General features: G+C 38.5%; 1 protein-coding gene across 12 annotated transcripts in view; it reads right to left on the bottom strand.

Annotated features, from left to right (window-relative positions):
* Positions 1-1,228: 1,228 nt before the first annotated feature.
* otofa (otoferlin a) overlaps positions 1,229-14,028 on the bottom strand; it is an 81,291-nt gene continuing 68,491 nt past the window's right edge. For 5 of the 12 annotated variants that reach the window (XM_057823062.1, XM_057823067.1, XM_057823065.1 and 2 more), the window contains 18 exons: positions 13,186-13,355; positions 11,175-11,204; positions 10,949-11,086; positions 10,809-10,884; positions 10,369-10,514; positions 10,041-10,175; positions 9,826-9,963; positions 9,630-9,757; positions 9,333-9,503; positions 9,068-9,228; positions 8,852-8,994; positions 7,759-7,847; positions 6,713-6,811; positions 4,046-4,287; positions 3,800-3,978; positions 3,441-3,541; positions 3,010-3,197; positions 2,614-2,762 (listed from right to left, as the gene is read on the bottom strand). In XM_057823062.1, the coding sequence (XP_057679045.1) occupies positions 3,017-3,197; positions 3,441-3,541; positions 3,800-3,978; positions 4,046-4,287; positions 6,713-6,811; positions 7,759-7,847; positions 8,852-8,994; positions 9,068-9,228; positions 9,333-9,503; positions 9,630-9,757; positions 9,826-9,963; positions 10,041-10,175; positions 10,369-10,514; positions 10,809-10,884; positions 10,949-11,086; positions 11,175-11,204; positions 13,186-13,355 (2,327 nt within the window). In that variant the 3' untranslated portion in view covers positions 2,614-2,762; positions 3,010-3,016. Of the gene's footprint in view, positions 2,763-3,009; positions 3,198-3,440; positions 3,542-3,799; positions 3,979-4,045; positions 4,288-6,712; positions 6,812-6,976; positions 7,076-7,758; positions 7,848-8,851; positions 8,995-9,067; positions 9,229-9,332; positions 9,504-9,629; positions 9,758-9,825; positions 9,964-10,040; positions 10,176-10,368; positions 10,515-10,808; positions 10,885-10,948; positions 11,087-11,174; positions 11,205-13,185; positions 13,356-14,028 lie in introns of all 12 variants that reach the window. The other 7 variants (XM_057823063.1, XM_057823072.1, XM_057823064.1 and 4 more) reach the window with 5 other exon arrangements.

Genomic DNA, 14,028 nt, shown 5'->3' with positions numbered 1-14,028 from the left:
ATGGCGATGTTTAAACGATATATCGTTCAGGCTTAATTTCCATATTATTTAGTGATCCCTCGCTACTTCGTGCTTCAAACTTCACGTCCTCAGTCCAATGCGGATATTTTTTCAATTAAAAAAAAAAAAAAAATACAGATGAACTGTCCCGAGTCGATCACGTAGTCTCACTCTTGCTCCCTCCCTCTCCCTACTCATTGTTCGTCAGGCCGTGCACTGGAGTTGCTTTTTAAAATTAACGATGTTGACAGACGTTTGTGTCTGTTCTTGCCAGAGTCATGAACTTTGAACGCGCCGCATGCATCAATCATCGTTTAACTTGTTAAACAGTTGCTGTGGCAACTCATTCTGTGTAAGTGATAGGTGGAGTGGAGTGAGTGCACTCACTCAATGAAGCATTTAATAAAGCCAAGCATTTTTCTACTACAGTACTTTATTCTTGTTTAAAAATAATTTAGTGGCACAGTAAAACGTTTAAAACTTAACATAATTATTACATTTGAAGTGCTTAAAAACCCCCAAAAGGCCCAGTGAAGGGTTAAATTAGACAGTTTAAACTTTTTTCTAGAATTTTTTTTGTATTAAAAATACGTTGCTGATTATTATTGTTTTTCCGTTTGTTCTATCACTCAAATACGAACCTAATTAATTCCGGTTTGAGAATAATTATTTATTTAAAAAACAAACCACTTTTCATATACCAAAAAAAAATAAAGGGTGATCTTTATCGGGCCACCCGGCGGTACCAATGAGGTGACCCTTGTTTGTTTTTTCAGGGTGTTATCAACCATACCAGCAGATAATACATACATCACAAATTCCTAAAGCTTTTTATTGTCACTTATTTCATTCAGTTGAACTTTACTATGGAATTACACTTTTCATAATTGAAACAATAACATAGCTTTACCTAGTCCATTTTGACATTGCCAATTCAATGAGAAACTCCATTAATGTGCTAAAGCTAAATCGTTTCTTGCTTTTGATGGCAAGACTACCAAAAATTCTCAAGGTTGCGAATTGTAGAGGGAGAAGTTCTAATTGGCTAAGTGAAAAACCTGATGTACATAATCAAAGCGAGCTGCAAGAACATTCTTTGATTGACCCCAATGACAAGTAGTGAAAAACTACATTGCAATGAGAGCTAGACACGCAATAGCACTCGTCACAAAGTGTTGAAAAAAATGTTCATAAATTTACTCATCAAACGCACACAAACCAGAAATATTTAATATGTGTTATTCACTTTATTTGAATTAGCAAAAAACAAGCAGACAAAAAATACATTGCACACATTTCTATAAATACACAAATTAGTGGTAAAAACAGACAGGTTTAGTGCAAACAGGAAGTGTGTCATCAGTAAACAGCAGAGTCACAAACGTCAAACAACAATTCGAGTGCAGGCATTTGAAACAACGAAACAAAACATACGAAACAAAACAAAAAAAAACTATCAGATTTGGTGGGTCAATTTGTATGTTAATCACAACACTGAATGTGGAGTTAAAACACCGTCATGCTAACATGCGACCTTGTTTGTCTCGGTGAGGTGTGCACTTTGACATGGAACCTAACATTTACATACAAATTAAAATGACAAAGAAAAAGAAGATTAAATCTGTACAGTTTTCCAATTTGCCTGATGCCAACAACTTATTACAGGATCTTATATGAAATAATAACATTACCCCTTTTTCTTTCCTTAGCAAAATAGACATCTTATTTAGTTTTCCCGAATATTTCAGACGTGTGCAAAGACTCTTGGTACAAAATAGTGAAGCAGAAACTCATCATTTCCACCCAACTGCTGTATACAACTAAATAAATTCTTAACCATCAAAAATGAATTGGTTAAAAATCATTGTCAAGACATCTCAAATTGGGGTTGTCATTCTATTGTGTTCACTCATAGTCGAGGACAAAGTCAGCTAATTAGCATTATGTTTAGGTCTTGTTAGAGAAAGTATAAGATAATTGGACCTCAAACTAACACCTTATGAATCATAGATGCTTCAACTGCTTTTAATTGATAAAAAATGTAGCCGCTCTATCATTACCATGGCAACCCCAGATGGAAATTGGTGTCAATGAACTAAAATGATGCAAAGCAAAAATAAGAAGAACCCAGCAATCTTCTTTTCTGCTTATAGGGAGGCTAGTGCTAGTTTTGCTTTAAAAGTGAAATGTTACACACAATACAGTGGTAGCTTGTCTATGAAGATTTCATTTAGGATTAAGTGTCAGACAATCCACCTCTAGGTGGCGTCAATGAACCTTACAAAATCCATCAAATCATGTTCTTTTCCTTGCAGACAAAGTAAAACTGTGTTGAGAATTGTGCATGAATTATCTGGAACAGATTGATAACATTTCCATTCATTTCAAGATATGCATGACTTGAGTTCAAAGCATGGCCACTGAATGAATTAGGCAAGTCAGGCTACCACTGTATATGAAAACTGATTCAATTCACTCCCCTTCCTGTGAGAGAGGCTCATGAAGAGAGCACTATAAAACCCGAGCCAGCATAAAACCTCCCGCAAACCGCCCATTGCTCTAGCCCGCTTGCTGTTTCGCTTCATGCCCCGAGCAGCTTCTTGACGAGGTAGCCCGGCATACTGTACAGGAAGAGGCCCACCATAATGAGCATTAGCAGTGCCAGCACGATCTTGATGATGAGCCACTTGTAGCGGTTGCACACCAGGTAGCGGATGGCTTTCAGCGGGCTCAGGAACCACAGGAAGGTCGTGTCTGGCCGGCTTGATAGGGAGACACAAGAAAGGGCACTTACGAGCAGTGGTGGGAAGTAACCAAGTGAAAATCTTCGTCACTGTAGTCTAAACTCTTAGTATTGTAGACGATACACATAAAAGGACAGACTTCTACGACTGAAAAACCAGACGGCAAAAGATATTTCGTAAGGACAAAAGCTTGCATAGCACAGACAACAGGAGACGAAGCTAAAGCGGATGCGTTGTGGTGTGGGGGTTGGAGGAAAAAGACTACCGGCTGATCAGACCCCCAGCATCTTCTTGACCAGGTAGCCAGGAATGGAATAGAGGAAGAGGCCCAGCATGAGGATCAGCAGAATGACGCCCAGCACCTTGAGGATCAGCCAACGGTAGTTGTTCCACAGAAAGTATCGAATAGACTTGAGTGGGCCCAGGAACCACATGAAGCTTGTATCTGGGCGACTTTAGGGGTGATGCAGGTGGAAAGGGAGATAGCAAGTATGCAGAGAGCAGAACAAGACAGAAGGTGAAGCAGAGATGGATGATGAAATGGAGGAGAAATCAGAGAAAGCATGTGTGAGGAAAGCAGTGATAGTCATACTTCCACGTATTTTCCTGCTTTCCTCACTGGGAGAAGGAATCTTAAGCAGCGAACTTAAAGAAGATAGATTAGCCATGCAGGTCTACAATGAATAGTTATCTTACTTTGGTTTCTCCAGTGGATCAGGCTCATTTCTTCCAAGTCCTACTGGACTTTTCTCTGCCTCCTCTGCAGTAACCAAATGGAGTTCAGCCTCCACTTTTCCCTGTAGAGAGCACATTTAGCAATATAAATAAATATCAGTTAGAAAAGTTGGTAGTCGTACAATCCAGTACGAAGAGCCAAACAAGCTTTTTCCAAAATCCTGCCCTCAGAGAGACTGTAATTTATACAACTGGACATTTGGATTCTGGAACCGTCAATTGGACAGTAGATCAACTAGTAAATGCACCACAACAACCAAACAAAGCTTTATTGCCTTTGAAAAGATTCACTGTAAAACTATCTCGCTTTCCATTCTTACCGTCAGCTCCATCTCATCATTCTCATCACGGGCCACAAATGGCCACCATCCCTTAACCCTCTTTTGCTTAAAAATGGAAATGGAAGGAAGTTCCTGCTCATTCCGTATCAAGTCGATGGAGCACTGCTTAGATGTCTTGGCCCCGCGAGGGAAGCGATTTAGATCCAGTTCGATGGCACCTGGAATTAGCCAAAAGCTGATGTGTATGCACTTGAATTTTAACTGAAGTAAAATCCAAATACTTACCCAGAAAGTCATCGGCTGAGAAGTGGTCAGCGTCCCACACCTGCAGGGTGAGACGAGCCGGGATCTTATACTCGGTCTCATCCCAAGAAAACATAGATTCTTTCTTGGAGATGACGATCTTCTCCTCCGCCATGAGGTAATCGAAGGGGAAGACGAAACGCCAGTTGAAATTTCCTTCTCCGGTCAGGGAGTGGTAGTGCACGTCTGTGTCCTGCCTGTCTTCTTGTTGCCCCTTAAGCCATCTGTGTCGACGAAGATGAAGGACAATCAATATCAGCCTTAGTTGACTGTGCTTAAGGCATATATGCACCTAATATAGTAAGTATAGTTAGTCACTAAAGTCAAATTACGTTTTGGGTCCAGGGAGCATTTCAAGAAAAAAAGCTTTTCTTAGGACACCCTTAAAAACATTACAGCATTTAAACAAAACACAACCAAGACGTTGCCTATTTTTGAGAAAAACGTTTTCTTTAAAGCACAATAGGTGTTGACCTATTGTGTGAGACTGTACTTTTTGGGAAAACCAACGCACTATTAATAGAAATCCAATCAAGGGGAAGTGCAAGAATATGACGATTCATTAAAACTGAATAAAATTACCGTAATTTTTGGACTATAAGGCGCACCTGACTATAAGCCGCCACCCACCAAATTTGACCGAGATGCAACATTTTTTCATAGATAAGCTGCACTGGACTATATGCCGCAGCTGTCCTCACTATATTATGAGATATTAACACCAAAAGATATTAACCGGTAACACTTTATTTGACAGCGGCATCCTAAGACCGTCATAAGACCAAATGAACCCCCATGAAGCTTTGAACCAATTGGTCAAGAAGCTTTATTTGGCCATCACTGCTCCCTTAGGGGAGACAGTCAACCTATGCTGCCACCTGCTGTCAACACTGTCGTCATCCAACATACCTCCTAGCATGCACTGCTGTGCTACAGATGTAAATAACAATCAAAATTCATGTTCTGTGCTAATTATTTCTTCAGTTACTGTTCCAGTTGTTTCATTAATTGCTTGTTATGGTATTTGGTAACACTTACTTGACAGTGGCACCATAAGACTGTCATAAGACGATCATAATTATGACATGACACTGCCATGGGCATTATTGAATGCTTATGACAGATTTGTGTCATCCAACAAATTATCTCACTTTTGAATGGATGTAAAAGATCCAAGCTGGACATAAATTGAGTTAGTGACATAATTTACCAGATGACACTTAATGACATCTGTCGTAAGCATTCATTAATGCCCATGATAGTGTTATGTCATAATTATGACACTCATATGGCAGTCTTATGACGCTGCTGTCAAATAAAATGTTGCAGCAAGTTTCAAAATGAAGGGGGAAAGGTAGCGGCTTATTGTCCGAAAATTACGGTAATACCTTTAAAGTGAAAAAAATATTATAAAATATATTATAAAAATAATGGGGCTGTCAAAATTATCGCTTTAACGGGCGGTAATTAATTTTTAAAATTAATCACATTAAAATATTTGACGCAATTAACGCACATGCCCCGCTCAAACAGATTAAAATGACAGCACAGTGTCATGTCAACTTGTTACTTGTGTTTTTTGGCGTTTTGTCGCCCTCTGCTCGCGCTTGGGTGCGACTGATTTTATGGGTTTCAGCACAATGAGCATTGTGTAATTATTGACATCACCAATGGCGGGCTACAAGTTTATTTTTTTGATCGAAAATTTTACAAATTTTATTAAAACAAAAACATTAAGAGGGGTTTTAATATAAAATTTCTATAACTTGTACTAAGATTTATCTTTTAGAAACTACAAGTCTTTCTATCCATGGATCGCTTTAACAGAATGTTAATGTTAATGCCATCTTATTGATTTATTATAATAAACAAATACAGAACTTATGTACAGTATGTTGAATGTATATATCCGTCTTATCTTTCCATTCCAACAATAGTTCACAGAAAAATATGGCATATTTTATAGATGGTTTGAATTGCGATTAATTACGATTAATTTTTAAGCTGTGATTAACTTGAATAAAATTTTTAATCGTTTGACAGCCCTATATATATAAGTTTTCTGACTAAGCAACCAATTTGCCAACACAGGAAAATTTTAATTGACAAGTATTAGTGTACAGGAAATATGTAATTTGTTTGAAATGATACGATCACAAGTCAAAAGTATCTGCTTAGTGGAAAGTTACAAACAAGAAGGCTGCACATGCCAACATTGTTCCAAGCAATATAGCTGCTCTCGTTACTGGAAGCATGCATGGTCTGTACTTGCATATGTGCATGCAACAGGCAGGAAATATCAGTTAAAGCCATTTTTGGATCGACACCACATTGAAGGACAAAACCACAAGGCTTGTAGGTCTCCTTAAGTATGTCATTTGAAGTATGCAAATATGCTTCAAGTCACAAGATATATTAAAGCCAAAGTTGATCAAAATTGACGCGAGCAAAACAACATCAGGACAATAAAGGTGAACATGATTTTTTTGTTGCCTGTATAAACCAGTTTGATTATGCCTTCCTGATGGAGGGGTTAAAGACCAGGAGAAATCGTGCCAGTTTGGAAGTCAAAAGTAGGGCAAAAAGAAAAGCAGACGTGTAAAGTGAAAACGTCATACGAGCCATGCAATGGAATTGTGTGTTTTTTACCCCCTGACATAGATGTCAGACATCTTCTCTCCTGTCAGGAAAGCATCGTCCTCTAGAATTACGTCATCAGTGTTCCAAATAATAACACGTAGCTCAAAGCTGCACACAAGCAGAGACACGCCACAAACACCAAAGACGGACACACACGCGACAAATGGAAACAAACAAAAAAAAAAGTAGTTAACTGCAAACAAAACAGTCCACACGACACACAGCTCGGGATGCGGCCGGCGCCACTATTTGGCTGCATCCCGCTGTACGTACCCCCTCACAAATATGTCACTGGACTTTTCCCCAGTGAAGTAATCATCGTCCTCCAGTATTACTTCGTCTGTATTCCAAATAATCACCCTGAGTTCATATCTGGTAAAGGGAGGAGGAAGGAACACATACAAATATATACAATATACACACTTCCTGTGGAGTGCTTAATACTAGAAGAAATATGTTTTTCAACTATGATGAAATGGGAGAAATGAACCAATTCATTTCCATGGACAGTTATAGAAGACAAATATCCATGCTAAATGGGAGAGCAGCCAATGAATGAGCTGTTTAAATACCTACATTAAAAAAAAAAAAAAAAGATATAATATTGTTAAAACCAGCCAAAAATATACATTTTATTGATTATTTTCCAGATCATTACCAACACTGTACCATACCAAACAGTACCAAACCTAATGTTAGATAAAATGACACATTTTTCTGTGTGTAAACATATTGTTTCCAAATGCCTCAACCCAAGAGCACAAAAAACATACCTATGTTTTATAATGAATAAAAACAGTTTTTCCTAATAACGTGTGTTCCATTTCGGTGAATTTTTTTCGTAAAATGTTGCGAGATGAAGCTCATGTTACTTTTAAAGTAGTTATGAGCATGTAGGTGTACAATTTAAGTAAATATATAACTTTAGTACCATACCTCCTCATTGGTAATGATGAAACCAAAAATGATCCCACGTCAACTAGATCATTTCCTTATTGATTTATTGAGAGATTAATCAAAAATGAAATGTTGCATTCATAAAACACTGGATTTACCTTTTGGGCTTCCGCGGAGATATGTCAATGGCAGGTCCAGGAGCTGGCATGTCCATGGGAAACATGTCCACCCACATTTCGATACGACCCTTTGCCATATAGTTTCATCAATCAGAACCAGTGCGCATTTTTTTAAAGGGATCCACGGATAGAAAGACTTGTAGTTCTTAAAAGATAAATGGTATTACGAGTTAAAATACTTTGATTTTCAAACCCCTCTTTATGTTTTCGTTTTTATACAATTTGTAAAATTAGTTTAACTAGTAGGTCACCACTGTTGCTGACGTCGCAGGGCGGTGACGTCACATGGTTACGCTGCCGGGCTTCCAGAGTATGACTCTTTAGACATAAACATGTCATCTGTTCAACCCTTTCAATTTGAATCCGAGAGGAACATTAATGAGCATGACAGCACTATCGATACGTCACAAAACGAGCAGCAAAATCAAAATAAACAGGAAAGACGGGATGAGACGAGATGAGAGTAGGAAAAAAAACGGTATCCTGACAAAATGTGCTACACTGGCAAAACGTCTACAAGAGGCGAATTTTACACCTTAAGTACTACCGTGCGCTTTCAGCTTGTTCTGTTTAGATGCATACAAACAGAACATAGTAAAGATGCCACAAGAAAATACGTAAACGTAGTAATATCAAATAAGTGTGGTTTAAATATGCTACGTGACTAATGTGATCAACAGATCAACAATCTGCTTTAAAGCTACAACAAGAAGATATAATGCTTAAATGTATGAGAGGGAAATACATGCAATAACTATTTTGAGGCAATGAAAAGCTAATCAAAGACTCAACAAAAACACAAATAGTAAGTACGCTAGTAAGAGCGCACGTGTTGGACATGTCGCCGCCGTGTAGAAGAAATTGCAGTAACCCGGTAGTATTCGTCAAGTGACAGTGACAATGTACGTCATCACCCTGAGTGTCTGTCCATTGTATTGTTTTTTTTCAAATTAATGGTAATATTTTGTGTGTTTTTAATAACATATTTTAGTAAAATACAACAATTGTGGTTAATTAGCGCCTACAAGTCTTTAAGTCCGAGGTTCCCTTTAACGATTCCAATATTTCTCACCTGCTCGATGCCCGGTTTATCTGGATTCAGCAGGGGCCTGGTCTCCACATGTTCCGGAACAAGTCGGCAGCCTACCCGGGGTATGTCCTCCCAATGGTTCAGCACCGTCAGCGCCAAATGCTCTTCAGTCTGCTTTTTCAGACCTTTTAGATGACGTACAACCAAAACATTTGAAATACCTCAAAATAGTATAATTCCTATAAAGCACTGCCTTACCGTTTTCATCCTCAATCTCTGTTGGTCCCACAAAGATGCGATTGGCCACCTTGACTTTCCCTCCTGGTCCATACTGAGGAGAATCAATCTTGCCTTCCTTACATAGCTTTGCTAGAATCTGGCTAGGCTTTAAAGGATCTCTCCAAACATTGTATCCATGGCTAATATAGACAGGAAACAAAGAGGGATTTGGAATAATCTCTGAAAAGTACCAGTACTTAACAAATCTATACAGTATCTGAAGCTATAAAAATCAAATGTTTACAGAGAGTAGGTAGATGAGATGCCACAGGTGGCCCTGTATTTGCTGTAGAAGCGATTTTCCAGGTCGATCTTGGTCTCGCCAATCAGGTCATCGGTACCAACCAGATCCCAGTCATACACGGAAACTGTCAGCATGGATTCCATGGGGAATGTTGCTTCAATGTCAAAGGACCTGCAATGAGAGATGACAAAAGACTTGATTTATTGCATTGTGTAATTAAATGTACACAAATCTAATTTGAAGTGATTGGCAAAAATCATAAATCAATGCCCAAAGTTCAAATATGGAGGGACTCACTTGCCAAACACTGGATTAAGTTGCTTGGAAATGTAGTTTTCTTTATCCTTGACCTCAGACTTCCCTAGCTTGATGACCACATACGGATCTGCCTTCCCGTTGATGTCCGCAGGATGAAGATCTGTGGCCTGAAGATGAGAATAAAATCATATGAGCTCACAAAAGTTGCCATTAATCGACGCAACTGGCAACGTACCCTAACCACATACACTCGGACAAGCACGTTAATGGGGTCGTTATGAGGAATGCTCTGGAACATGCCCATGTTTGGATCAAATCCCACATCTCTTGTGATTTCCTCTGATAATGGTAGCTTGTACATACACAAGGAACCCTGAATTTCAGGAAAACATCAGGTTACAAAATGAACTTTCCTCAATTCTTAACTTCTTTAGAAAGGGGGCAAAATACTTTAAACCGCCCAACGATCCGGTCATCATCCAGTGCGTGTTCGTCATTGTCTCCAGCTTTCCCTCTGTACAGGTTGAAAGTATGTAGCCAGTCCTCAAACTGGCCGTATTCATTCTCCAGCTCCTTGTTGTACACCTATGCACATCAATCAGACAGAGTATTTTAAAAAATGACTTCTAATGATGAACTGTTTTCCATTTATCAGTAAAATTTGGTGAATGGATATTAAAAAATGTTCATGGGTGTTCTCCAAGGCTCTATTTTAAGCCCCATACTGTTTCTTTAATCTACTATTTTGGCTAATGCAAAATCAGTGTATCATTCTCACCATCATCTCGTCTACTTTGGGTTTAACCATTCGTTTCTCAATTCCGTCCACAGCATGAACCTTCTTCTTGTCCTTGGCATTTCTCTTCTCCTTGTTCCTCTCCTTCAACCTGGAGCCTTTCCAAACAAGGTCATCGCTTTTGATATCTGAGTGGAGGGTTGAGTGGAGGTGGCAGTGGACAAGGTGTTTTCATGAGGTGAGGCAGTACTGAAATGTCGCTTGACATTACAAATGTATCAATATTTGTAGTACTTAATAATTGACAAAACTGAACACCACATGGCATAAAAGATTACTATCATGATGCTTGTGAGTATGGCATGTGAATGAAATGACATGTAGGTTGAATCTGTGGCACAAAAATTGTTTAAATTCCCAAAGAAAAAGTTCCTAGTATGTATTTTTCTTGGTTTATTGTCATGTTTTTATCATTGTCATACCTGCCGCCTCAGCTGCAATTTCCAGGTCTTCTCTTTCTTCGGCTTCGGCCAAAGCTGCTTCTTGAGCTCTAAGGGCCTGAGGATTTTTTAAATTCAGTCTTATGCAAAAGGACAATATTCATTGAAAGTCTTAAACAAACCTCCTTCATTGTCTCTATGGAAGCAAAATATTTGGACCACCAATCCAGCACGCTCTCATCTGTCTCATCTTCTTCATCCACTGCTCCCTTCTTTTTCTTTTTCTTCTTTTTTTTCTCTTTCTCGCTTTCATCTTCAATCTGTTTAGGCAGTAAAAAAAAAAAATCACTCCTCTTTGTAGCACAATATAGCAAGATGATGCTCTTCCATAACATATTTTTTTCTTACCATGTCAACTTTAACAACTGCATCAGATGTCTAACATTGAGGGGTTGACATGAAAAAACACATGTAGGAATTAATAATTCATACAAGTGAATGAGAAACATATATACAGTCGTACCTCGATTTATGGGTTTAATTCATTCTATGAGCATGCTTATAACTCAAATGATACTATATACTATTCTTTAGGAAATCATGCAATAATAATACACAAAATAAAATATTTTTTCTGTTTCACTAAAATCATAACACTTAGAAAAAAAAACACAAAAAACTGAAGATCTGAGCAAGGGCGTAGGTTTGCATAGGGACGGTAGGGACATAACACTACTTATTTTTCAGGATGCTGAAATTGTCCCCACCAACGTTTAAGCAACCTTATTTGCATTATATAATGACTTCAGTTATATAAGTCATTTACATTGTCTTCCCATATGTTGTTAGGATAGAATTGACCCGACCATTATTAAATGAATTAAAGTACTTTCATTATGTTCAGACTTACATTGACCCTTTTTCACTTGCTGAATGTGCCAGTCAATTTTTTCCCTTCAAACGCACGTTTGATTGGCTGATGACTTGACCCCCTACCCCCTCACACACACACAGACGCATTCACAGCCACACAGAAGTACAATATGCCGACTGCACCGCCCCCTTTGAAGATGAGGGGTATTAGAAGTTTTTTTCTGCCAGCAGCAGCCACTGTAAGTAACGTAAAAAGATGGAGGTGTGGAATATCCTCCTGTATGTTTTCTACTAATTAAACTAAGACACGTAGTGAACTAAGGATTACCCCCTTATAAAAAGGTAATTGATGATGAACAAGTTCGTATTTCTTGTGTTTTTAATATAATTTGTGTTCAAATATTGCAATTGAAATTTGCTAATAAACTCCAGACATTTATTCTGGAAGTTTTCAAAATGTTTCTTTAGTAGTTTTTGAAAACAAAGATTTGAATCGAACGGTGTATCCCCTGAACCAATATACATGATATTTAGTATAAGTCAATACAGATTTATTTTGCATTGACCATTTAGCCTATCAATTAATTAGGTTCATATTGGTGAGAAATGTACAGTGGCGCAAATAAGTATTTAGTCAACCACTAATTGTGCAAGTTCTCCCACTTGAAAATTTTGGAGAGGCCTGTAATTGTCAACATGGGTAAACCTCAACCATGAGAGACAGAATGTGGGGAAAAAAAAAAGAAAAAAAGAAAATCACATTGTTTGATTTTTAAATTATTTATTTCCAAATTAGAGTGGAAAATAAGTATTTGGTCACCTACAAACAAGCAAGATTTCTGGCTGTCAAAGAAGTCTAACTTCTTCTAACGAGCTCTAACGAGGCACCTGTTTTAACTCATTATCGGTATAAAAGACACCTGTCCACAATCTCAGTCAGTCACACTCCAAATTCCACTATGGCCAAGACCAAAGAGCTGTCGAAAGACACCAGAGACAAAATTGTAGACCTGCACCAGGTTGGGAAGACTGAATCTGCAATAGGTAAAACGCTTGGTGTGAAGAAATCAACTGTGGGAGCAATTATTAGAAAATGGAAGACATACAAGACCACTGGTTGAGGTTTACACATGTTGACAATTACAGGCCTCTCTAATCTTTTCAAGTGGGAGAACTTGCACAATTGGTGGTTGACGAAATACTTATTTGCCCCACTGTAGCTCTGACCCCCGTTCACCCAGTCTGTTTGGTCTTATAAATATCCCGTCCCCAGCAAAAAGTGTACATGTAGGTTATGCTGTTATATCGTCCCTACTAATGTTGAGACCAAACCTACGCCCTTGGATCTGAGTATTAAACAATTAGCTGTACTGTCACTGCAAGCAATTGCTGCATGAACGTGGTGGTTGTTGCTGTTTGTACCGCCATCTAGTGGTTTAGTATGTAAAATTCACTATTAAATAAAATCTCACCTCACAGTAAAAACCAAAATTATTAACTTGGCATACCAGTCAAGGTACCACTGCAATCTACTACTTGCGCTTACAGCATCTAACTTGACGCACGTGTCCATTTTCCGGACGGCTGGCTCCATCGAATCCATGTTAACGATAATGTCTCCTGTGGAGTGAGAGAAAGTGCGGGAGGAAACGCTGGGTGAGAAGCCGTGCTGGGAGCCTCCATTGGTTAGGACCATGTAGCCATTCATTAGTTTAGCTGTTCCAAAGGAAGCCAGGCCACCCGACAGGAAAAGAGGAAAAGACAGCAGATGTCAGCAGGAAGACAGAAGAAGGCAGGCATTGCAACATGTGAGCAAGTGCGGAAAAAAATGTAAGGAATGAAAAGCAATGACGAAACCATGAATATATCAAAGAACCCAACAGCCCAAAGCAAGCAGCGGAATCAAAAAGTTAGTGAGGGATTTTTTTTTAAGCGCTCCCAATCACTGGCTCTGATAGAATTTTGAAACAATACACAATTTTTACCCATTTTGAAAATAAGATAAATCACAATTTTAAAATACTGAATCATGTAACAACATATTTTAAACAAAATAAAAAAGTTGAGCCTATTAGATAAAGAGAATCAGTAAATGTAGAAACAGACAAGCAACAGTGCAATATCAAGCCCAGACCAAGTGTGTTTCCCATGGCTGTTTTGACTTCCATATTTTTTCACGAGTGCACATACTGTATCATGTGATAATTAGCTTTTATTCAGTATAGACATGTGCCGATTACCGGTTTCAAGGTATACCGTGGTATGAAAACGTCAAGGTTTCAAAACCGCAAAAATCTTCCGTCATACAGTCCCTAAGGTATTAGCTATTTTTTATGTCCCAAAAATGCATGGTGAAACCCCTCACTTGCAGCTGTAAAGCTCAACCCTC

This window comes from Corythoichthys intestinalis, chromosome 19 (genome assembly GCF_030265065.1).
Source record: "Corythoichthys intestinalis isolate RoL2023-P3 chromosome 19, ASM3026506v1, whole genome shotgun sequence".
Taxonomy (NCBI): domain Eukaryota; kingdom Metazoa; phylum Chordata; class Actinopteri; order Syngnathiformes; family Syngnathidae; genus Corythoichthys; species Corythoichthys intestinalis.
The sequence above is the reverse complement of the archived record's forward strand: the minus strand, read 5'-3'. Positions and strand labels throughout refer to the sequence as shown.